This window comes from Tursiops truncatus, chromosome 14 (genome assembly GCF_011762595.2).
Source record: "Tursiops truncatus isolate mTurTru1 chromosome 14, mTurTru1.mat.Y, whole genome shotgun sequence".
NCBI lineage: Eukaryota > Metazoa > Chordata > Mammalia > Artiodactyla > Delphinidae > Tursiops > Tursiops truncatus.
Genome location: NC_047047.1, coordinates 59,265,622 through 59,289,044, shown reverse-complemented (window position 1 = coordinate 59,289,044; position 23,423 = coordinate 59,265,622). Strand labels below are relative to the sequence as shown.

The 23,423-nt window shown below is 39.2% G+C and overlaps 1 protein-coding gene across 2 annotated transcripts in view; it reads right to left on the bottom strand.

Annotated features, from left to right (window-relative positions):
• The window catches only part of PRKD3 (protein kinase D3), a 76,854-nt gene extending 60,575 nt beyond the window's left edge, over positions 1 to 16,279 (bottom strand). Inside the window, exons 1-2 of one of the 2 annotated variants that reach the window (XM_019942854.3) lie at positions 16,124 to 16,279; positions 7,515 to 8,469 (exon numbers count right to left, since the gene is read on the bottom strand). In XM_019942854.3, coding sequence (XP_019798413.1) covers positions 7,515 to 7,802 — 288 coding nt within the window. In that variant the 5' untranslated portion in view covers positions 7,803 to 8,469; positions 16,124 to 16,279. The remainder of the gene's footprint in view (positions 1 to 7,514; positions 8,470 to 16,123) is intronic. The other variant, XM_019942855.3, reaches the window with a different exon arrangement.
• Between the last annotated feature and the right edge of the window lie 7,144 nt (positions 16,280 to 23,423).

Genomic DNA, 23,423 nt, shown 5'->3' with positions numbered 1-23,423 from the left:
GACTTCCCTGGTGGCGCAGTGGTTAAGAATCCGCCTGCCAATGCAGGGGACACGGGTTCAAGCCCTGGTCCGTGAAGATCCCACAAGCCGTGGAGCAACTAAGCCCGTGTGCCACAACTACTGAGCCTGCGCTCTAGAGCCCACGAACCACAGCTACTGAAGTCCATGTACCTAGAGCCCATGCTCCTCAACAAGAGAAGCCACCACAATGAGAAGCCCATGCAGTGCAATGAAGAACAGCCCCCGCTCACCACAACTAGAGAAAGCCCATGCACAGCAATGAAGACCCAATGCAGCCAAAAATAAAAATAAAAAGAATAAAAAGAAAACAGAAAGATCTCAAATAAACAACCTAACTTTATACCTCAAGAAACTAGAAAAAGAAGAACAAGAAGTAGTAGAAGGAAGGAAATAACAAAGATCACAGTGGAAATAAATGAAATAGAGACTAAAAACACAACAGAAAAGATCAATGAAACTAAGAGCTGGTTTTTAAAAAAGATAAACAAAATCGACAAGCCTTTATACAGACTTAACAAGAAAAAAAGAAGACTCATATAAACTAAATTACAAATGAAAGAGAAGACATTACAACTGATACACATAAATACAAAGGATCATAAGAGGCTACTATGAACAATTACACACCAACAAACTGGACACTTAGAGGAAGTAGATAAATTCCTAGAAACATGCAACCTACCAATCCTGAATCATGAAGGAATAGAAAATCTGAATAGATCAATTAATAGTAAGGAGGCTGAATCAGTAATCAGAAACCTCTCAACAAACAAAAGCTCAGAACCAGAGGGCTTTACTGGTAAATTCTACCAAATATTTAAATAAGAATACCAATCCTTCTTAAATTCTTCCAAAAAATATAAGTAGAAGGAACACTTCCAAACTCATTTTACAAGACCCACATTACCCTGATAATAAAGCCAGACGAGGACACTACAAGAAAATTACAGCCTAATATCCCTGATGAACATATACATAAATATCCTCAACAAAATGTTAACCAACTGAATTCATTAAAAGGATCGCACACATCATCAAGTGGCATTTATTCCAGGGATGAAAGGATGTTTCAACGCACACAAATCAATAAACGCGACACACTACATTAACAATATGAAAGATAAAAATCATAATCATCTCAATAGTTGCAGAAAGAGCATTTAACCAAATTCAACATCCATCATGACAAAAACTCTCAACAAAGTGAGTGGAGAAGGGACGTACTTCAAAATAATAAAGACCATATATTAACAAGCCCACAGCTAACATCATACTTAATGGTGAAAAGCTGAAAACTTTTCCTTTAAGATCAGGAACAAGACAGGATGTCCACTCTCACCATCTTTATTCAGCATAGTACTGGAAGTCCTAGTCAGAGCAGTTAGACAAGCGAAAGACATAAAAGACATACAAATCAGAAAGGAAGAAGCAAAACTGTATATCTGCAGAAGACGTGACACTATATATAGAAAAGCTTAAAGACTCCACCAAAAAAACTGTTAAAATTAATTTAAAAATTCAGTAAAGTTACAGGATACAAAGTCAATATACAAAAATCAATTGCATTTCTATATACTAATAACATACTACTGGAAAGAGAAATTAGAAGCAATCTCAGGACTTCCCTGGTGGTCCAGCGGTAAAGAATCCGCCTTCCAATACAGGGGATGCAGGTTCCATCCCTGGTCGGGGAGCTAAGAGCCCACATGCAACTAAGCCTGTGCACCACAACTACTGAGCTCATGCGCCTCAACGAGAGAGCCTGCATGCCGCACACTACTGAGCCCATGCACCCTGGAGCCCGTGCACAACTAGAGAGAGAAAAATCCACACCCCACAACTATAGAGAAGCCTGCACACCATAACTAGAGAGAAGTCTGTGCACCACAACTAGAGAGAGAAAAACCCACACGCCACAACTAGAGAGAAGCCCGCATGCCACAACTAGAGAGAAGTCTGCGCACCACCACTAGAGAGAGAAAAACCCACATGCCACAAGTAGAGAGAAGCTTGCATGCCACAACTAGAGAGAAGCCCCCACACAGCAACGAAAGATCCTGCATGCCTCAACAAAGATCCCGCATGCCTCAACGAAGATCCCACATGCCTCAACTAAGACCTGACGCAGTCAGAAAAAAAAAAAGAAACAAACTCACGTGCAGGTGTATCAAAAAGAATAAAATACCTACAAATAAATTTAACCAAGGAGGTGAAAGACCTATACACTGGGAACTGTAAGACATTGATGAAAGAAATTGTAGAAGATGCAAATAAATAGATATTCTATGTTCACAAACTGAAAGAATATTAAGATGTCCATACTACCCAAAATGATCTACTGATTCAATGCAATTCCTATCAAAATTCCAATGATTATTTTTTACAAAAATAGAAAAAGCAATCTTAAAATTTGTATGGAACCACAGAAGACCCCAAATAGCCAAAACAGTCTTAAGAAGAACAAAGCTGGAGGCATCATGCCTCTGATTTCAAACTACACTTCAAAGTCACAGTAATCAAACCAATATGGTATTGGCATAAAAATGGACACATTAAATCAATGAAACAGAACAGAGCCCAGAAATAAACCCATGCGTACATATTTATTTACAACAAAGGAGCCAAGAATATACAACGGGAAAGGACAGTCTCTTCAATAAATGGTGCTGGGAAAACTGAAGAGCCACATGCAGAAGAATGAAACTGAAGCCCAGTCTTACACTGTACACAAAAATCAACTGAAAATGGACTACAGACTTGAACATAAGATCTGAAACCATAAAACTCCTAGAAGAAAACATAAGAGGGTAAGCTCCTTGACATCGAACCCAGCAATGATTTTTTGGATTTGACATAAACTGCAAAGGCAACAAAAGCAAAAACAAGTATGACTAAATCAAACTAAAAGCTTCTCTATAGCAAAGGAAACCATTAAAAAATGAAAAGGAAGGGCTTCCCTGGTGGTGCAGTGGTTGAGAGTCCGCCTGCTGATGCAGGGGACACAGGTTCGTGTCCTGGCCCGAGAAGATCCCATATGCCGCGGAGCGGCTGGGCCCGTGAGCCATGGCCGCTGAGCCTGCGTGTCCAGAGCCTGTGCTCCGCAACGGGAGAGGCCACAACAGGGAGAGGTCCGTGTACCGCCAAAAAAAAAAAAAAAAAAAAAATTAAAAGGAAACCTATGGAATTGGAGAAAATATCTTCAAATCTTATATCTGATAAAGGGTTAATATCCAAAATATATAAAGAACTCACATAACTCAACATCAAAAGAAAACAACACAAAACAAAAAAAAAACCACCTATCAATTAGATTAAAAAATGGGCAGAGGAGGACTTCCCTGGTGGTGCAGTGGTTAAGAATCTGCCTGCCAATGCAGGGGACACGGGTTCGAGCCCTGGTCTGGGAAAATCCCACATGCCGCAGAGCAACTAAGTCCGTGCGCCACAACTACTGAGCCCACGTGCCACAACTACTGAAGCCTGCACACCTAGAGCCCATGGTCTGCAAGAAGAGAAGCCACCACGAGAAGCCCGCACACTGCAACAGAGTAGCCCCCACTTGCCACAACCAGAGAAAAGCCCACGCGCAGCAACGAAAACTCAATGTAGCCAAAAATAAAATAAATAAAATAAATTTATTTTTTTAAAAACTGGGCAGAGGAACTTAATAAACATTTTTCCAAAAAAGACATACAAATGGCCAACAGGTACATGAAAAAGTTTTCCATCAATAATCATCAGGGAAATGCAAATCAAAACCACAATGAAGTATCACATCACACATGTTAGAATGGCTACTGTCAAAAGGATAATAACATATGTTGACAAGGATGTGGAGAAATGGGAACCCTGGTGCACTGTTAATGGGAATGTAAATTGGTGCAGGCACTATGGAACAGCATGGAGGTTCCTCAAAAAATTAAAAACCGAACTACCATGTGATCCAGCAATTCCACTTCTGGGTATACAGTCAAAGGATATGAAATCACTATCTTGAGTGAAATCTGCACCCTCATGTTATTGCATCATTATTTACAATAGCCAAGATGTGGAAACAACCTATGTGTCCATCGACAGATGGATAAAGAAAATGTGATACACACACACACACACACACACACACACACACACACACTATTCAATCTTAAAAGGAAGGAAATCCTATCATTTGCAACAACGTGGATGGACCTTGAGGGCATTATGCTAATAAGTAAGATAAGTCAAGCAAAGAAAAATAAATATTGTATGATTTCACTTATATGTGGAATCTGGAAAAACCAGAGCTGGTGATTACTAGAGACAAAGGGTAGAAGGTGGGGAAATGGGTGAAAGTGGTCAAAGGGTACTAACTTCTAGTTATAAAATAAGTAAGTTCAGGCAATGTAATGTACAGCATGGTGACTACAGTTAACAATACTTTATATCTGAAAGTTTTTAAGAGAACAGATCTTACAAATTCTCATCACAAGAAAAAAAAAAAACTCACATTAACTATGTGAGATGCACCAAAACTTGTTGCAGGTATTAAGCAGAAAGGGTGTGCGAAGCTCCTGACATACAGTAGGTACTCAATAAATGTTGTCAATTATAATCTTCCTCCTTTCCCCTCCCATATCTTTGCTCATCCTGATTTTTTTGCCTTGGTATGTACTCCTTACCTCCCATATCACTGAAATCTTACTCATTCTTTAAGTATCAGATGAAATGTTACATTTCATATGAAGTCTTTCATATCTTTTATCAACCTGAGAAGAGCACTTTTTATTTTAACTTCACTTTCTACTTCTCATATTTTATTCTGGTAAATGTTTCCCTTACCAGACTATAAGCTTTTTGAGGGAAGGGACATTTGGTTAATCTACTTCTTAAAATTTAACCAGTGCTCTACCTTTAAAAGGTTCAATAAATGTATTTACTAAGAACAGAAATAAGAAAAGCAGGTGTGCCCATCAGAGTCCTGGGAGTTAACCTGGAGCTATGCATGTGTAGGTAATGGAAGTAAGTGATTAGCAAGCAAGAATCTAAGAGAGAATGTAAAAAGAAAAGAACTTCTGACATGGTTTTTCCATCTCCCAGGTGAGTTAGGGATCCATGAAACCTCTCTATCAAACCCCAGAATCTGAGTTGGTTCCCTTAAGATTTCTTTCCAGTTAGGACCTGAGTAGATCATTCCTTGAAATTCCTTTCTCCTTTATCTGTCTCTAGAGTGAAGACTTAACTTTAGGTTAAATGATTCAGAATTTCACAGCTGGAATTACACACTAGAAATCATCCCAACTCGGGCTTCCCTGGTGGAGCAGTGGTTAAGAATCTGCCTGCCAATGCAGGGGACACGGGTTCGAGCCCTGGTCCAGGAAGATCCCACATGCCGTAGAGCAACTAAGCCCGTGCGCCACAACTACTGAGCCTGTGCTCTAGAGACTGCGAGCCACAACTACTGAGCCTGCGTGCCACAACTACTGAAGCCTGTGCTCCGCAACAAAGAGTAGCCCCCGCTCGCCGCAACTAGAGAAAGCCCGCGTGCAGTGACGAAGACCCAACACAGCCAAAAATAAAATAAAATAAATTTATTAAAAAAAAAATCATCCCAACTCAATAATTTGATAGATGTGGAAATATAATACAGAGAAGTCAAATCACATAAAGGTATGCAGTTAATAAACAACAGAGCTGGGCATTCCCTGGCGGTCCAGTGGTTAGGACTCTGTGCTCTCACTGCTGAGGGCCTGGGTTCAATCCCTGGTTGGCGAACTAAGATCCCACAAGCTGTATGGGATGGCCAAAAACAAACGAAAAACAATACAGCTGACCTAGTTACAAGCTCAATACTCTTTTTCACTACACTTAAACAACAGTTAGGATTCTAGCACATGTCAAAAGGAGTGTGTAATAAGATTATGTCACATACATGTTTTATATTTTTGCCAAGCACATCCCCATATCACTACAATATTGCCTCAAATTCAGTTCACCATGATATTCATTTTATGCTGGCTATCTCCATAATCAATAATTCTATTTTATATTTGCATACAGTTCACCCTGAATTATCTTTTCTTGAGCCATATCTTATTTCCTTGGCTTCACTAGAATTTTTCATAGATTATGATTTTTAACCTAGCTTCCCAAGAACTTGACCCATCTGACCCACTTCTCACATCTATATTAATGAGGAAGTAACATTCATTCTGAAGTAACCCTGTAGAAAATCAGTATGCCTCTGTATAAATATAAGAACTAAGTCAAATTTCCAAAGGTTGAAAACTGAATAATATAGCTCTACCAAAACATTAGTTATGATTTTCTATGGGCTCAAAAAAAGAGAGACAATAAAGTTACAAATTGTATTTAAGTTAAACTCTTACCATTAAATTAAAAACCTAGTTGCAAAAATATTTATTAAAACATCTGTTACCATCTGATGAAAAGGAAATTAAAAGCAAAGATACTTAAAGACACAAAGATGGTTCTACAGATCTACAAAAGAATACCTAAAATTACTTTTGGCCACATTTAAATAGATAAGTCACTGTTAACACACAGGAGACAAGGGTCATTTTCACAAACCACATAACATTTTTTTGACTGTTAATTACTTCTACATCAGAAGATAATGACAAACCATGTAAAGCATAAGTAACTGAAACAAAAACAGTAAGACGAGGAGCATTATCCAAACACATTAATCTTACTGATAGGCTTTTTAAAACATAAAGTATACTAAGTTGTTTGAAACATAGGCTTGGTCCATTAAAAAGAAAATGTAACCAATTCATACTACTTATATACATTTTTATGATAAAACATAGAACATACCAGCTCATGCATCAAATCAAGATTATTAAAGAAATTTAGCTAAGATTCCTTAAAAAATGGTATGGTACAGGGCAGGGGGTGAGTTAATTGGAAGCAAAATAAAATCACCCTCAATTTAAAATTTGAGGGTGATTTTAAATTTAAAATTTTTCTTCTATTCTGATATATATTACAGCTCATTTACCTAATTTTTAAGAGACAGAGAGAGTGTGGTCCTCTGGCAGTTTAGGTGAAATCAGGATCTAAAGGGGACAAAAGGGCAGCATACAGGGGACCTAGGAAGAACGAGGTATGGACCTGGACTCAGCAGCAGCTGTGTCTCATCCTTTTGGTAAGCCCCCTTGATGCCTTGTGCCTTCTACCTCCTGACTGTTTTCTCTGAAAACAAGTGAGACTGCTTAAGTCCTCTTGACTTTACACTGATTTTCCTGCTCTTAAAGAGATGAATTGAATAAGCAGTATTTTAAAGCCTGGATATAGGCTCCAGCTGTTAGACTCTGAAATTTCAGACTTTAGGCTTTTAGTCTATCAGGACTCTCTCCCAATGCTCAGAATTAAGATATAAACAACTGATTGATCCATATGTGTTAACTCACTGTTGCATGTATAATTTATAGAAAAGCAGTAGAAACAATATTACTTAGAAAAACTACTGACATAAATAGCATGCACAGTACCTTTTGATAAACAATGGAGCACACAAGATCCTTGACTGCAGATAAAGATAGTTCCTGGGCTTCGATGGTAATACTCTCCCGTGTAAGGCCAATTTGCAGTAGAAATGAGATTGTATGCACTGAGCCTCTGGAGTTGGTGAGTGATGGTGCACTGAAGCTTCCATTAGAGAGTCGCGCAGAGAGCCCTGTTTTAGGACTTGAACACGGAGAAGGAGCTGGAAGCACAGCAGGAAGAGTTGCAGGTATTACAGACTTCTGGGATGATGGAGGAGAATTGTTTGCAGACATCTGCCTTTCTTTAATCTTTTAAAACAGTTGTCAATTCTTTTTCAATGGTTATGAAGAGGCCTTAAAATCACAGTGGTAAAAAAATGACTGTACTTTCAGATTTAGTTGAAAGCTTCTTTATTTCCTCTTTTAAGCCACTCATGCTGATGATGGCAAGTTCTACAACTGTGAGTTGAATATACAAAAGGTCCCACTTCCCTTAATATCAGTCCCATCAAAGAAGAGTCTTGTCTTTAGGACCACAACCAGGGTTTTGGAAAGGATTTAACATCACTGAATTATCCTCATCAGAAGAGAGTTGACATTGTTTATTTACTAAACATCTTCATCTATTTTCTTTTAAGTCTATTCTTGTCTCTCTCTTTTAATTTCAGAAAATACATAATGAATAAAAGTTGTTTTTCTGTCAAAATAAAATCCTAGTTTAAAAAATAAAAAGTGTTTAGGATTAGTCTATTCAGTACTTATCCTTTGGTTCCTTGATCTAATGGGACACTTTCTCAAATGTCCACACCTTAAATCACCTTCTCAAATGTCCTCATTTTCATTTTGGAGGAGCAAATTTTTCCAGGATTAAGCACAAAGGCTTTTTAAAATAGTACAGGCATATTCCACTTGGTGAATGGGCCCATGGAGAAAAGTTGATGCTTTCTGAAATGTAGGTAGCCTGGAAGAAATTTTTTAGAAACTTTTAATATTTTATACTCACTTAACATTATTTTAAAAATGCAAGAATCCTTGGGGCTTCCCTGGTGGCCCAGTGGTTAAGAATCTGCCTGCCAATGCAGGGCACACGGGTTTGAGCTCTGGTCCAGGAAGATCCCACATGCTGCAGAGCAACTAAGCCCGTGCACCACAACTACTGAGCCTGCGCTCTAGAGCCCGCGAGCCACAACTACTGAGCCCACGTGTCACAACTACTGAAGCTCGTGAGCCTCAACTACTGAAGCCTGCGCACCTAGAGCCCACGCTCCGCAAAAAGAGAAGCCACTGCAACGAGAAGCCTGCACAACTGCAACGAAGAGCAGCTCCTGCTCACCGCAACTAGAGAAAGCTCGGGTGCAACAATGAAGACCCAACACAGCCAAAATAAATAAAATTTATTAATTAATTAAAAAAAAGAATCCTTGTGCTTTTTTAAAATGATATGTTTTGGCTGTATGTTTATAATTCACCAATAAATCCTAATGGGTAGCCTTTTTTTTTTTTGGTCTAGTTATCAGAGCCCATGATTTCAGGGAGAGCCTCCTGATAAAAAAAAAAAAAGAGCAAAAAACAAAACCCTGCTATTCCTCACTAATACCTAAAACTTGAAGGTCAAACACTTTTATTCCACAAATACACAACTGGGTTATGACAAAAACAGAAGGGACAAAAAAGAAAAGTAAAACTGACATCGTCATAGAAATAAAGTACCACTTGGCCATACAAAAGATGTATAATACTGCCCTAACATAGACAAGAGTATTCTTTTTTATATTAAAAGTTTAAATCTAAGCAGATTTCTTTCAGAAAACTAAGGAAGCATATACTAAACACAGTTATATGACACACAAAGAAGTATAAAAGACATACTTAAGACAGGAACATAGGAAAAAGCGATCTTGTCATAAAAAATTTCTAAAACTGAAAAAGAGAACACTAAGCACAGTTACATATGTATCACAGTTTTACATAAGGACAGTTCAAAAACTAAAAGTACGACCCCATGGCTAAGTGAAATGGCTCACAAGAGAAGGATCTTTCAATTTAAATTCCATCCATATACCTGTAAAGTCTAATGATGAAAAAGAGTGAAGCATCCAATGTGGTTGCAGAATGACTCTGGAAAGTAGTTAATGGGGCTAAATAAACGAGGATGAACATAACAGAAGAGCAAAAACATACAGATATAGTATTAAGAATGAGCAAGTTCAAGAAAAAGTATGGCTTAGAAAAAAACTGCTTAAAGATAACAGCTTTTAGAACTACATTCAGATAAGTAATTTTAACCCATTTTATATTGTACAGCACTTAACATCTTGTAAATGTTTTATATGCTTTATCTCATGATATCTCTTTGGAATTTGACAAGGCAAATATTATTTATTATTTTTGCAGATGAGTTAACGGAAGCAAAAGCAGATAAAGTAACTTGCCCAGCATCAAATGGCCATTAAGAGGTGGAGTGGGAATCAGGACCCAAGTTTCATACTTTCCTACCAAGTGCTGTCTCCACAATCACATACCATTTCTGAAAGAACAAGGAACTGAGAGAATCACCGCTCAGAGAGGATGTTAAGGTTGAGAGAGCACATTGAGAAGGCACAATTGCTCAACTGGTCTTTTGCTTACTTTCTCTGAGTTTTTAAACTAAAGTTGTAGCAGAGCATTGAGAACTGAAACCTGAGCCTCGTGAATACGAGGGACTAACACATCTTTATGGAAGTGCAAGTCTTCGGGTTCAGATGCAATGCACTCCATATTGCTAAAGCAATTAGTCAGTGCAATTACAAAGCTGACTCCTATCATCTTGGAGAAAGAGTTCAGAAAGAGAGAAACAGTCATGGGCTGGAGATGGGTCAGAACGGCTTCAAGTTTTGTGGGCTGGAGGAGTGGGAAAGTGATTTCAGAAACTGCAGACATATAAACTTAATGTTAACCCTTAGTCAAATCTGAGAATAGATTATGAAAGCAAATGGTTTTCCAATACTTAGAATATAATGATCACTAGACGTCAGCATGAATTCAAACAGAATGCCAAATCAGCTACATTTACCTTTTAAAAAAGGGGTTATTGGTCTTTTTAGATGGAGGAAATAATAACTCACAGTAATTGAGCTCTATCTGCCAGACACCATTCTAAGCATTCCATATGTGTTTCCTCACTTAATCCTCACAACAACCCATTTTATAGTTGAGAAAACTGGCTTAAAGTACTTGCCCGAGATCACACAATTAGCAAAGCCAGAAAAAAAATTAGTGTATTCTGGCCAAAACAATTCTCAAGATGATATTCCATACTCTTTTTGTAAATACGTTGTTTGAGTATGAGTTAGATGTTAGTGTAGTTGGTTAAGTTTGCTGCTCTGTATCAACTTAGAGAAGTCTTTAGGGGAGTGCATTGGAACGCTGCCCTTGGCCCTATATTGTTTTTGATTATTTATAAGATAATAAAGACATGGAAGACATGCTTATAAAATCCTCAGAGTGTACAATCTGGGAGAAATAAACTAAAATTCAAGTGAACTATAACAATGATGAGAGTAAAGCTTTACATTTAGTTCAAAAAGTTAAATGTGCAATATAGAAATGCTGACTTAGAACCTGTTCACTAGAGGTGTTATCAACCAAGAGTTTAATCATGGCTGCTAATATAATGGGTGACTAAAAGAACTAATGTAAACATAAACCCCCAGGACACTGAGAACACATCAGCATCAATCAGCATACTGGTTGCTAGTCAGCTTACGTTACCACTGTATTCATTTTTACAGTCCACACTTTTAAGAGCTATATTGATGTAAAAAAATAATAATGAGGATATATCTAGATAAAGCTGAAAACAATGTCATGTGACAAATTATGCTTAACACAACCAAGCAGAATAATGGTCTTCAAATATTTGAAAAGGTGTTAAGAGAATTGGTTTTTCTCCCCATTTTTATATGGATGATTTATTTATTTTTTGCTACTGATAACAATGTATTCATTTATGAAGTGTTATCCCTACTCACACCACACACCCAGGAAGTTGTGTTACTGGGTGGACACAGTGCAAACATAAGATTAGGAAATTAACAGAGAATAACTGGTTTTATTCAGTATCATTGTAGAGGGTAGATAGAGGGTAGAGGTAAAATGAAGATAACAGCTATGAGGACTGCGCTACTGCATGTACAATATCTACAGTAGTACCTGGCTTATCCTAAGTGCTAAGTTTTAGCAATTTTCACAGTAATTAGGTGAAAGAATTAACAATTAAGCTCCTACTTCACACTAAACACTGAAATTGAGATATCATACTTCATTAAATCCTTGCTATGACACTAGGAAATTTGTTTAACTGCTTTACAGAAAAGGAACCAGAGTTTCAGAATTGTTGCTTACCCACGACTACACAGCTAATAAGTGATGGAACTGGGATTCACACCAAAGTTTCCCTGACTCCAAAGCCCATGTTCTTTATACTACTTCAGTTTATTACCAACAACCTAACAACAATCTACAACAGGTTTTCTCATGAGGTAATGAGGTCCTTAAAATACCTGACTTGAGCAGTTTCAAAAAGCTGAACAACTGTCATAAAAAGGTGAGTCAAATATCTATGAATAATACTGTATGCAGGTTAAATACTTCAAAATGCAAGACGCTGCTGTATTCAAGAATAATAATTTATTTGTGACGGATATCTTCCCACTAAATTTCCATTTTATAATACCTGCTAATATTAGCCAAATAACAGTAACTGTCTTATGATTACAATCAAATATCAGAATGATCGATAACTATTAACAAACTATGTTATACTTCTGCATAAAAATATTTTTTACAGTTTCAGCATGAACACAAATAGAAGAAACTAAGTGAGCTGTCATATTAGCTTCTGCCCACTCACCCCATCTGTTTTCCCTCTCCTTGTTTTGCTTTACGGAACCTTGATTTGATCTGTAAGATGCAACAAGATGTAGGGTGCAAAATATTAACACTAAATATCAAAAAAAAAAATCTAACAACTCTAATTTTGTCTTTATGCTTCAATCAGAAATCTGAGACAATAGTAAACATACTAATTCATAAATCAATTAGATATGTTTGTTGCTAATAGCTGTGAGTTGGCAAGCATTTCTAATATGTTTATTTGCAACATCTCGAATATTCTTTGGGGGAATTATCTGTCACATATTTCATTCAAATGAAATTGTCACTATTGCTGAATGGAATCAAAAGATGGCATTTTAAAGGAATCTTGAGCCCAACCTGCCCTACTATTACAGACAAGGTAAAAATAAAGGCTCTGGAGGTTAGGTGACTTAACAGAGGGTTACTTCACGGTAACATCACAAGTTGATCTACCCTTTCTCTCCCTCTCCCTCAACTCCCCCTACATATACATTATCTCATTTCTTAGCAAAGCCTCTAATTATAAGAAGCTCTAACAGCAGCATTTTCATTCAACAAATATTTACTGAGTGCCTATTATCTGCTAGACTGTTATGAGAGACTCGGGTTGTACAGCAGTGACCAAAACAGACATGGCTATTGCTCTCTCCGGAGCTTAGAGTGTGATATAGGACACACACATTAAACAAATATTCACATTAATAGCAAGGCAATTACAAATCATGAAAAGTGATATGACAGAGTATACTGAGAGGAACTAATTTCAACAGAGGTTCACAGGCAAGGCACCTTTAAGGAAGCTAAAACCAAAGGATAAGTAGGAGTCAGAGAAGCAGAGAGAGAAGCAAAGAGGATTCCGGAAGACAAAACAAATCCAGCTAGTAAACACTTCAAAACGAAGCTCATCATTTAGTGTAGCCAGTGTCCTTTTTGTACTCAGTAAAGGCAAAAGTTAAGAGGTAAAACACTTTTCCTATTCAGAATAGCATAATATTTACCATGACTCCCTACCAGTAACAGTTTTCCTGGTTCGATTAAGTTTTGTGTGCTAGGAATGCTAATGAATGCAGGGTCTTTTTTTCTCCTGTTGATATGTACTGTATTCTTTTAGTATGTACAAAAAGCATATGGCCTTTTTCAATGCAATACTGACCAGAGTCCTGAAGTCATTATCCATATTCTACCTTGATACAGGCCTGACTTTGCTTAATAATCCTGATGTTGCTTTTATATTGTATGAAAAATCCAAGTAACTTTGTTGATGGTTTTTAAAATCATAGTTTCTAGCAATTTCCTACATCTACATATATATTTTCAAAAATGTAACTATTACCTTAGGTTAAGATAAATACTTTTCCTCCTAAAAGCTCAGTATTCAACTAAATTGTTGCTGGTAAAATTCAGCTCATCGAGACCAGAGGTATTTGAATCTCAGTCTTTTCCAATGTCAGAGAGAACAGAGAGAGAGCACACCAAGTCTGCTCTCTGCTCAGGCACTGAAAAGTTTATCCAGTAACCAGATTACCGACTGCCAGTCCGGTGATGCTGTACAAATTTACGTTTGGCTTAATGTATCTTCATAACCTCTCTCTGCACCAGTGGTATCTAAGAAATCTGACTCATAGCCAGTGAGCAATTTCTTACATACAGCCACTATAAACTAATCACACAAGTGGAGAAAACCTTCTTCTACACTGAAATTAAAATTAAAACATCTCCTAAGTACATTATCTCAAGTTTTTTCATTAATGAGACAACTGCTCCAAAAAGGCTCACACACACGTTCAATTTGAATTACATAATCAGAGACTCAAAGTACTGTCTGCACAGATTATGAATCATAAGCATGATTATTAATAAATCAAATTAAAAACTGTACTAGCTAATAATTTCCCAATATCAAGTTCTGTAAAATCAGTTTATTTTTAAAATGAGCAATTAACTCTAATATGGTAATATTTTCATCAACTTTAGAATGTCTTTTAAAAATGAGAACAAAATGTCCCTTAAGAAACATGCATTTAAATGACCATTCTTTTTTTCTGTATAAGATTTTTCCAATTCTTATATAATTTTAAAAATTTAATATCCAAGAACTTGATTTATTAAGCTCTTTTTTGGGAGGGCCATGGCATTTTTTAGATTAAAAGCAATCCACTAAGAGAGAAATTTCTATTTTAAAGACGTCACCTCATGAAACTGAAAGCTTCTAAAATTTATGTATTTAAAAGACTCACTACGATCTGAGATGCTTAAAACATTCATTTCAAGATAATAAACCAGTCAACATTCTTGAATCTGAGTCATCCTAAAAAGTTAAAAGCTATATACCAAATTGTAGAACTGAGGATGGAAAACTGGCTTGTCAAATATTCAAGTTCCTCTGATCAGGCCGACCACATCTACATTACCTACCGAAGCAAAACCTAACATGAAGGCTTCCGTGACACGTTTTAAATACTTTTAATAAAACTTGTAACATTTTTTTTGGCTGAATGTCCATGCCAGCTCTGAATCCAGATCCTAACACGGAAGGAGGAAAGGGTTCCTTTATTAAGTAAAACTGGCCTAGATCTCGGTCGGGGAACTTTATGGATGCTTTCAGCCACAAATCCAGAGGTGTCCTCACAGCCTTCAATTTACTAAGTAAGCTTGATCTAAAGAAAATCATAGCCGCTAAAACTTTAGTAACTGCAGCATTAAGTACAAAGGAGAAACAGTATAAGAGTAACACGCTAACGTTTTCTAGGGTACAAATTACGGTATTTTAAAAGTTTTCGTTTCATTTGCCTCTACAGCTCATTAAGGCTGTGTCGAACAAAGTACCAGTTCAGGGTGTAACTTATCCTCCCTAATCAAAGATGACACCGATAGTCTTATTTCCTGTGGGGATGGGTGTGGTTGAAGAGACAGTTACGTCCAAGCCATCAATCTGTGTATGGAAAAGTCTGCAGCTCTCACACACGCCGTCGCTCGATTTATACTCGCGCCTGCACACGGCAAGGCCTATGCTTCTGACTGCGATGACTTCAAATAAAATATCCAACAGGCAATCGAATAGTATGGAGTTATTTTTACTGCTCAAAGACGCAGTTGCGCTCCTCAGTGTTTCGTCTTAAGAAAACCCTCCCGGGGATGAGACCGACTCGGAGCTACGCCGCAACTTGCAAAACTAAAGAGTCAGGAAATTGGGGTGGGGGCTTACGTTCTCTAAGCGCCGTCGACTCACTCTTTGCGACGCGTACAAGGTAAAGTGGTGAAAAGAAAAGGGGAAGGCTCATCCAAAATTCGTCAGCGTGAGTGCCGCCAATCTGGCGTTGGGAGCTAGTTGGGAGGACCCGGTAAGAGACTGGGTCCGAGAGGCCGGGCGCGGTGGTCGCCGGCGGAGCGTGACTCCAAGTTGGCGTCGGCGCCCACGCCGGAACTTGGCCCCATCTGGCTGCAGCGCCGGCGCCCCCGCTCACAGCGGCGCCCACCGCCCGCTCCTCCCGCCGCGCGCTCTACCAATTTCCCGCCCAACCCCGGCGGCCGCCGCCCAGCCCCGCGCGGGATCCGAGTCCCTCCGCCACCGCCGCCGCCACCGCGTGCGGGTGGGTGGGGGAGGGGAGGCTGCAGCCGCCTCCGCCGCCTCACCCGACGTGCCGGGAGAACAAAGCGGCAGCCGCTGCGGCGCTAACTTTTTCGGTGTCTGTTCCGCTCTCCCCGAGGCGACTACTTACAGAGGCGGGCTCCGCCGGTCGTGAGAAACTCCGCGCCCGCCAGCGTCTGGGTCCCGGACCAGGCGCCAGCTAGGCTTCACGCGCCTCGCAGGATCCCGCCCGCCGCAGGCGCCCCTTCCTCTGTCCCTCCCTCCGCCCCGTCCCGTCCTGAGGCCCGAGGGCGGGGGGGCAGGGGCGCGCGAGGGGCGGGGGCGCGCGGTCGGCGCGGGGCCTGCCGGGAGCTGTAGTCTCCTCGCGAGCTCGAAACGGTGGTAGCAGCGCGGGGAAGTTGATCACTGTCTTGACACCACGCGCGGGCAGCAGGAGCTCCTGGTGCTCTCAGGCTCGCTCTGCACCCTCCGAGGTCCTGGAGTCCCCATGAGCACTGGGGAGCGGGGCGCGACCGTGCACTTATTCCAGGTACGCACTGTACTTGATACCCATTATTGCTACTGAACTGCCTTTTTCTCTTATGTCGCCCGCTCTGATGTAGGCGATGGTTGTTAGGGGGCAAGAGGTGACAAGTTGGACACGGGACTTGTAAAGGGTCTATAGTAGAGAGCAGTTTTCACCCTGAGGTATCGTCGCACTTCTCCACCTGTTTCACTCCCGAGTGTTTGCCCTCCAGCTGGCCGTTTGGCACAGGGGCCCCGCGCGTTCCACACCCAGGCGGATACGTCCGGAGCCCTTCACCTAAAGCGGAGTAAATGGAAGTCTCTGCTTTCAATGTGTTGTGTGTATCCTACTTGTCCATCTTTAAATTCGAGTGTGTCCCCTACCATCAGAGTGAAGTGCAGCCAAGAATCACCGAACCTAGGTTTCCAAGTGACATTGACAAGGGTGACAATGCCGGGTGAAGGGGGACTCGGGTGAGATGAGATCTAGAGGGAAAATACACTAGGTGTTAAATTATACATATTTTATGTGAGGGAAAAGCGTGAGCAGCTGACACCCATTGTCCCAGAAAAGACCCAGGTCTCCTTATGTCCAAATTTCATGCCCAGTATATCTCAATTAAATTATATTGAAACAAGCAGATGGGTTGCAGGCAATAATCCATCCATCCCCATGCAGAGGTCGAGGGCAGTTTTTGAGAACAGAGAGAAAAGAAAGCTAAGTGGGTCCCTACTTTTTATACCAAGTCATAAATCTTACTGGATGTCCCTGGATTTAAACTTAAGCGGGAATTTTTTAATAATTTATATTAAAGACCGGGCAAGTAAAATTCTGTATAACTCTGATCTACTCCGAAGCTATATTTTTAAAAGATGTTTCTGAAACATTTTTTTAAATTAGAAGATACTAATTGTCTCACATTCAGTAATATCTAATTCAGTCTAATTATATTTTGTAGTCTTATTCTGCTATTCTTTTACTTTAAAATTGAAAGTAAATTCACTCAAGTTTCTTTAAAAAAAAAGCAAAACCGAAAAATGCTCTTACCTAACTTTGCCTTTTTCTTCCTTCCACTTCACAACTGACATTTTAGTCCAAACCCAAATATCCTCTCTCAGCAAGATTCCCAGGATCTCATTGGAGCAGTTTACAGCCAGTCCCATCTCACTAGTGACTCCCGTTTTCACTCGTGGTCCTTAAAGAGACAGAAGTTACTCTTTCTAGAAGTAACTTTTCTAAATGAAGCAAGCTGCTATTTTACAGAGGTGCAAGGTTTGTGTATATGAGAATATATATATGTGTATATACATATATATTATATATACATATAAACATATATACATTTATATTATATATACACATACATATGGTCATTTCATTTCCACTTTTCCACTTCTCTTTTGAAAAATGAAATCATCTCCTTTCAAATCACTGAAAAGTGAATCTTTCAATAATACATTTAAGTGTAAGACTGTCTTTGTCCCTGTAATTTTTTTGCTTGACATGAACTACAGTTTCCTCAGGACATTCCATTCCTATGCCAGGAGCACTGAAGGGTAAAGATTAGGTTTAATACGTGCATGTGAGATTTTTATCCTTGAGAGAAAATATAATCAGAATGACCAAGATGGAAAAGATTTTTCTTCTTGGTGCTTTTTGAAAACTAGGAGCTCAGTGTTCCTCTTCTGTGACTGTAGTTGCAAATCTTGCCCTAGAGTTACTGCCCCCACCCCTTGTACTTAATGGTTAACAACACAACCATTCACACATGTTATTTAATAGAAGCAAAGAAAGTCAACACTGTTGTGACCTAAGGTAGCAGAGTTACTTAAGTCAGAATCCTAAATGCAGAAAAACATGATTTGTTAAGGCCCCACTGGAAGAAATAGTCATTATTTCAAAACTTGAAGTAGTTTTAATTTATCGAACGTGATTACTGGAAAATTATTTTGGTTTTGTGTCTTTCTTCATGACCTTGAAAGATAGGTGAAAAATTCAGAAAACATTTGGGTATCAATATAGAGTTAGTAAAATAGTTATTGGAAAAAATGCTTCAGGATCTATTTATTTTTCAGCAGAAATATACTTGATATATTCTTCAAAATGTCCTTCCTCAGTTTCCACTGCCACTACCCTGGTCCAGACCCTCCATATCTGGATTGCTACAAGAGATTTTCGTTGGTCTTCTAGACTAGGATGAACTATTATATCCTTGGAACTTTCTTTTCTGATTTGCAGGCTGTCAATAATTGTTCTGTGCTCTGGTAGCCCTTGATGGATAATTCTCATGTCACTTATCACATTTGATTGTGGATTGAGTATATAGCAGATCCCCCTGTGCTCCCCTTATCTGCCCTTTCCCTTACTGAACTTGTAGAAGCCCATAGTCTTCTGCTTGGATATAACCCCTACAGATAATATCTATATCGAATATTCATTATATTATTTGAACACCAGCTCTGGGCCAGGCACATTCATCCATTTTTTTATAGCTTTCTCTGTTTATTCCATATAACACCTCCCTTGTCTTTTTTTTTTTTTTTTTTTTTTTGCGGTACGCGGGTCTCTCACTGTTGTGGCCTCTCCCGTTGCGGAGCACAGGCTCCGGACGCGCAGGCTCAGCGGCCATGGCTCACGGGCCCAGCCGCTCCGCGGCACGTGGGATTCCCCCCGGACCGGGGCACCAACCCACGTCCCCTGCATCGGCAGGTGGACTCTCAACCACTGCGCCACCAGGGAAGCCCCCCTCCCTTTTCTTTATTTGAACTTATATGTAACTTTATATACTTTACTATTTGATTATATATTATTTTATCAATATATGCAAATATATTTATATTTGCATATTTATATATACAGATATTTATAACACAGTGTATAATCAAAGAGAGGTGTGGTGAGGATGATTGGACTAAAAGGAGAATTAGAAAACTCTGGTAACTAAAAGGAGTGGTTACTGCCTATGTTCTACCTAGGATTTCATATGGTGTCCTTGAAGTTTAATATCAGGTAATTTGCAATAAAAAAGCAATTACCTTGCTCATTCACAATAATTCCTGTTTATCTTTGTGGTTGCAGAGAAAGAGGTTTCCCAAGAAAGATGAGGTAATGTACAAATGTGCTTCTGGATTTCATTCTAATTGAGTATTAATTAAAAACCACTGCTTGAAATACTGTAAACTGGTTATAACATATATAAAAAGCCAACTGAGAAAGAGAATAAAGGTGCTACAGACCTGGGTAGGGAGCCAGTATTAAAATTAATTTTTGTACCATCACTGAGCAGAGCAGCAGAGTTAGGGAGATGGGCCCCCCCTCACGCACAGTCTGGAAGCTGCACCAGCCCTGAGGAACCAGCTGGAAGGAATGGCTTGGAGTGGGACTTTGAAGACGGAATCCAACCTAGGCTCTGCCAATTAGCGACCGCAAGTTACTTAATCTCACTAAGAATAGGTTTCTTTACATATGAAATAAGGGGAGATAATTACTCACCCTATAGGGTTGTTGTGAGAATTAAATGAAAAAAAAAATGCATCGAATGCACTACACCTGTAATGGGCATTAAAGGTAGTCTGCCTGAGGATGCGTCGTGAGGTTACCTTTTATCAAGCTGTGTGACCATGGGCAAGTTAACCTCTATGTGCTTCAGTCTCATCGACTGTTAACTTGGTTTATAGTAGTCCTTCCCCCATGAGTTGTATAAAGACTAAATGAGCTAACACATGGAAAACATTTTTAAAAACTCACATGGTGAATGCTCAGTAAATGTTAGCTATTATTATTCATGTTGAAGAGTTAGAGTTCTTACATCGCCACATCTGCTGTTGTAGCAGAACAGAGAAAGAAAAGTTGCTGAGCTTGAGTGTATGGAGGGAAATTTAAAATAATAACAAAGAGTTTAAAAGGAACAGGAATCCCTATGGCTATACAATGAATTCCTTTTCACTTCATCAAAGGAAGATCCTCAAATGACCATCACTGCAACATTTTCTGCACTAGTAGTTTCATGTGTTCCAGTGCAGGATAAAATCACTGAACAGTTTTATGTTTGGTGGTTTTACTTTTAATATAGTTAGACTATAATGACCTGAACATTTTACTATAAATTGTACTCTGATCATGACATCTCAAATTTCAAAATCTCAAGTCTTTCCAGAAAAAATTATGACTATACAACCCTAGACTTTACATTGTATCATAGTCACTTAAATGATGATGATGGCGTGTTTAGCTGAAAGCTGATTATTGTTAGTTTGTCTTTTTTTCCTAGATTCTCCTTGAAACATCACAGTCCTTGATGTATTGATTTAATAAACATTTTGAAAGGCTACTATGTGCAAGACAACTGATAGGATCTATAGATGAAACAACTCCTGTTCTCAAGAATCTAAAGTTTATTAAGTGAGATACATGAAAATCTATTAAACAGAGAAGAGAGTAAAATAAATAAGTAGGAGGCGAAATAAGCAGGAAATGTCAGAGAATTACAAGACATAACCCCTGACCTGGGGAAGCCTAAATGCATACAAAAAGAGGATTTTAGCTGGGCTTTGAAGAAAGGATAGGATTTGGGAATATGGGGGAGAGGAATGGGAGAAAAAAGAAAATTCTAGGTAGAAGCCACAGTTGAAAAGGCACATAGGTGTGAAAACATGGGCCACATTTGTGGATCAAATAGTTCAGTTAAGCTGAGCCGTAGGATTTTCTTTTTCTCACACATTTTAAAAAAAAAATGAGATATGATTCACAAACTATAAGTTCACTTTTTAAATGTGTACAGTCTACTGGTTTTAGTATATTCACAAAGTTACACAACATCACACTACCTAATTTCAGAATATTTTCCTCACCCCAAAAAGAAACCTCATACCTGTTAGCAGTCCCTCTCCAGTTCAGACGTGGTGGGTCCACCCACCCAGCTCCCAGTGGAGTCACGGTGCTTGCTGTTGGAAGCCCCCTGGGTGGGCAAGCACAGGATGGTGAGTGGGGTGGGAGTGGGATACTGGCAAGGCACCTGCTGCATCTGCTGCATGTGGCTTTAGTCTCTGTCTTACAAATCTGTATCTCTAGCCTCGATCTCTTTCTGCAATCCCTGGAATGTTCCACAGAGAGACCACAAATTCAAAGTGTCCCTAAATGAACTCACCTTTCCTTGAAACCTCTTCCTATCTCCACTCCTAGTGCTTAGTACTAACATCTGTTTGGTCATCCAAGACAGAAACTTCTTAACTCCTTTTCCCTCTTCTCCAAATCCAGTTGGTGACCAAGTCCCATCAATTTTGTACCATCACATCTCTGTGTTTTATGCCCTTTCTTCTTTTCCATGACTGCTGTCTCAGTTCAGGCCTTCATTAGCTCTCACCTGATCTACTGAAATGACCGTCTAAGAGATTTCCCTGCTTGAATCTTCTCTTCTTTAATCCACTATCCACTCTGCCATCAGAGTGATAGTTCTAAACTGCAGAATTGATCATATGATTTCCTGAGCCTAAAATTCTTCAGTAGCTAACCAATGTCTTTATTGTGCAGACTTTTTAACATGGCATGTAATGTCCCTCCTCCTGGTTTCTCTTAATGCTACTCCTCATTCCTCACATATCTAGCAACTTAAGCAGTGGTGGACTGCTGGCCGTTCCCCAGTGTGTTTTTGCTCAAGTGATACCCGTCTCCCCCTTTTCTACCTGGTAAGCAATTCCAGGACTCATTCAGTTCAGTCTCTCCTCTATGTCACCTTTCCTGTCTACTTCAGTCAGATGGTAATAGCCATTCCTTTCTTTGTGCTCCAAACTTGTCCCTTTCATATTTATTTATTTTTTATTGAAATATAGTTGATTTACAATGTTGTGTTAATTATTGCTGTTCAGCAAAGTGATTCAGTTATACACACATACACATACACACACATATATATAGAGAGAGAGAGAGACATTCTTTTCTGTGTTCTTTTCCATTATGGTTTATCATAGGATATTGAATATAGTTCCCTGTGCTATACAGTAGCCTTGCTGTTTATCCATTCTATATATAAAAGCTTATATCTGCTCACCCCAACCTCCCACTCCATCCCTCCCCAACACCCTCCCTCTTGGCAACCACTGGTCTGTTCTCTATGTCCATGATTCCAAACACATTCCTTTCATAGCTCCTGTGATACTTTATGGCACAACTCTCTTACTAAACTGTAAGCTCCTTGAGAGCAGGGGCCATACCTAATTTCCTGTGTCCCTTGCAGAGTGCCTTGCACAGTCTTAGTGCTCCACAGACATGGTTGAATACTAGACATCTGGGAGTCACTGCATAGGGGGCAGAATGCAAATATGAGAAGGGATGAAATTACCCCGCAGGAAGACCAGAGACAGGAATTACATTTACTGAGGTCCTATGATGCTGAAGGAGGCATTATTCTAGGCTTAATTCTGTCCTTTTCACTAATCATATGAGGACTGAAGAATGTCCATCCTATTTGGCAATAATAAGTTTATAATTTGTTGACTCTGGTGAGAGAAGTGCCAGGAGAAAATTGAGGGCTAAAGCCAAACTGCAATGAATTTAGGAGACAAACAGAAGATAAAAAGAGGACATAGAGAGTACACTGGCAGTTCTCAGATTTCAAGGACCAATAAATTTACAAAAAAACAGACTGAGTTGCCAACTTCTTGTTTTACCAACAGAGAACATTAAAATAAAGCAAGACCTCAAAATCACTAATCCTTAGGAAAATGCAAATCAAAACTACAATAAGATACTGCCTCATACCCATCAGGATGACTACTGTCAAAAAACAGAAAATAACAAGTGTTGGCAAGGATGTGGAGAGATTGGAATGCTTATGCACTGTTGATGGAAATGCAAAATGGTGCAGCTGCTATGAAAAACAGTATAGCAGTTCCTCAAAAATTAGAAATGGAATTACCATGTGATCCAG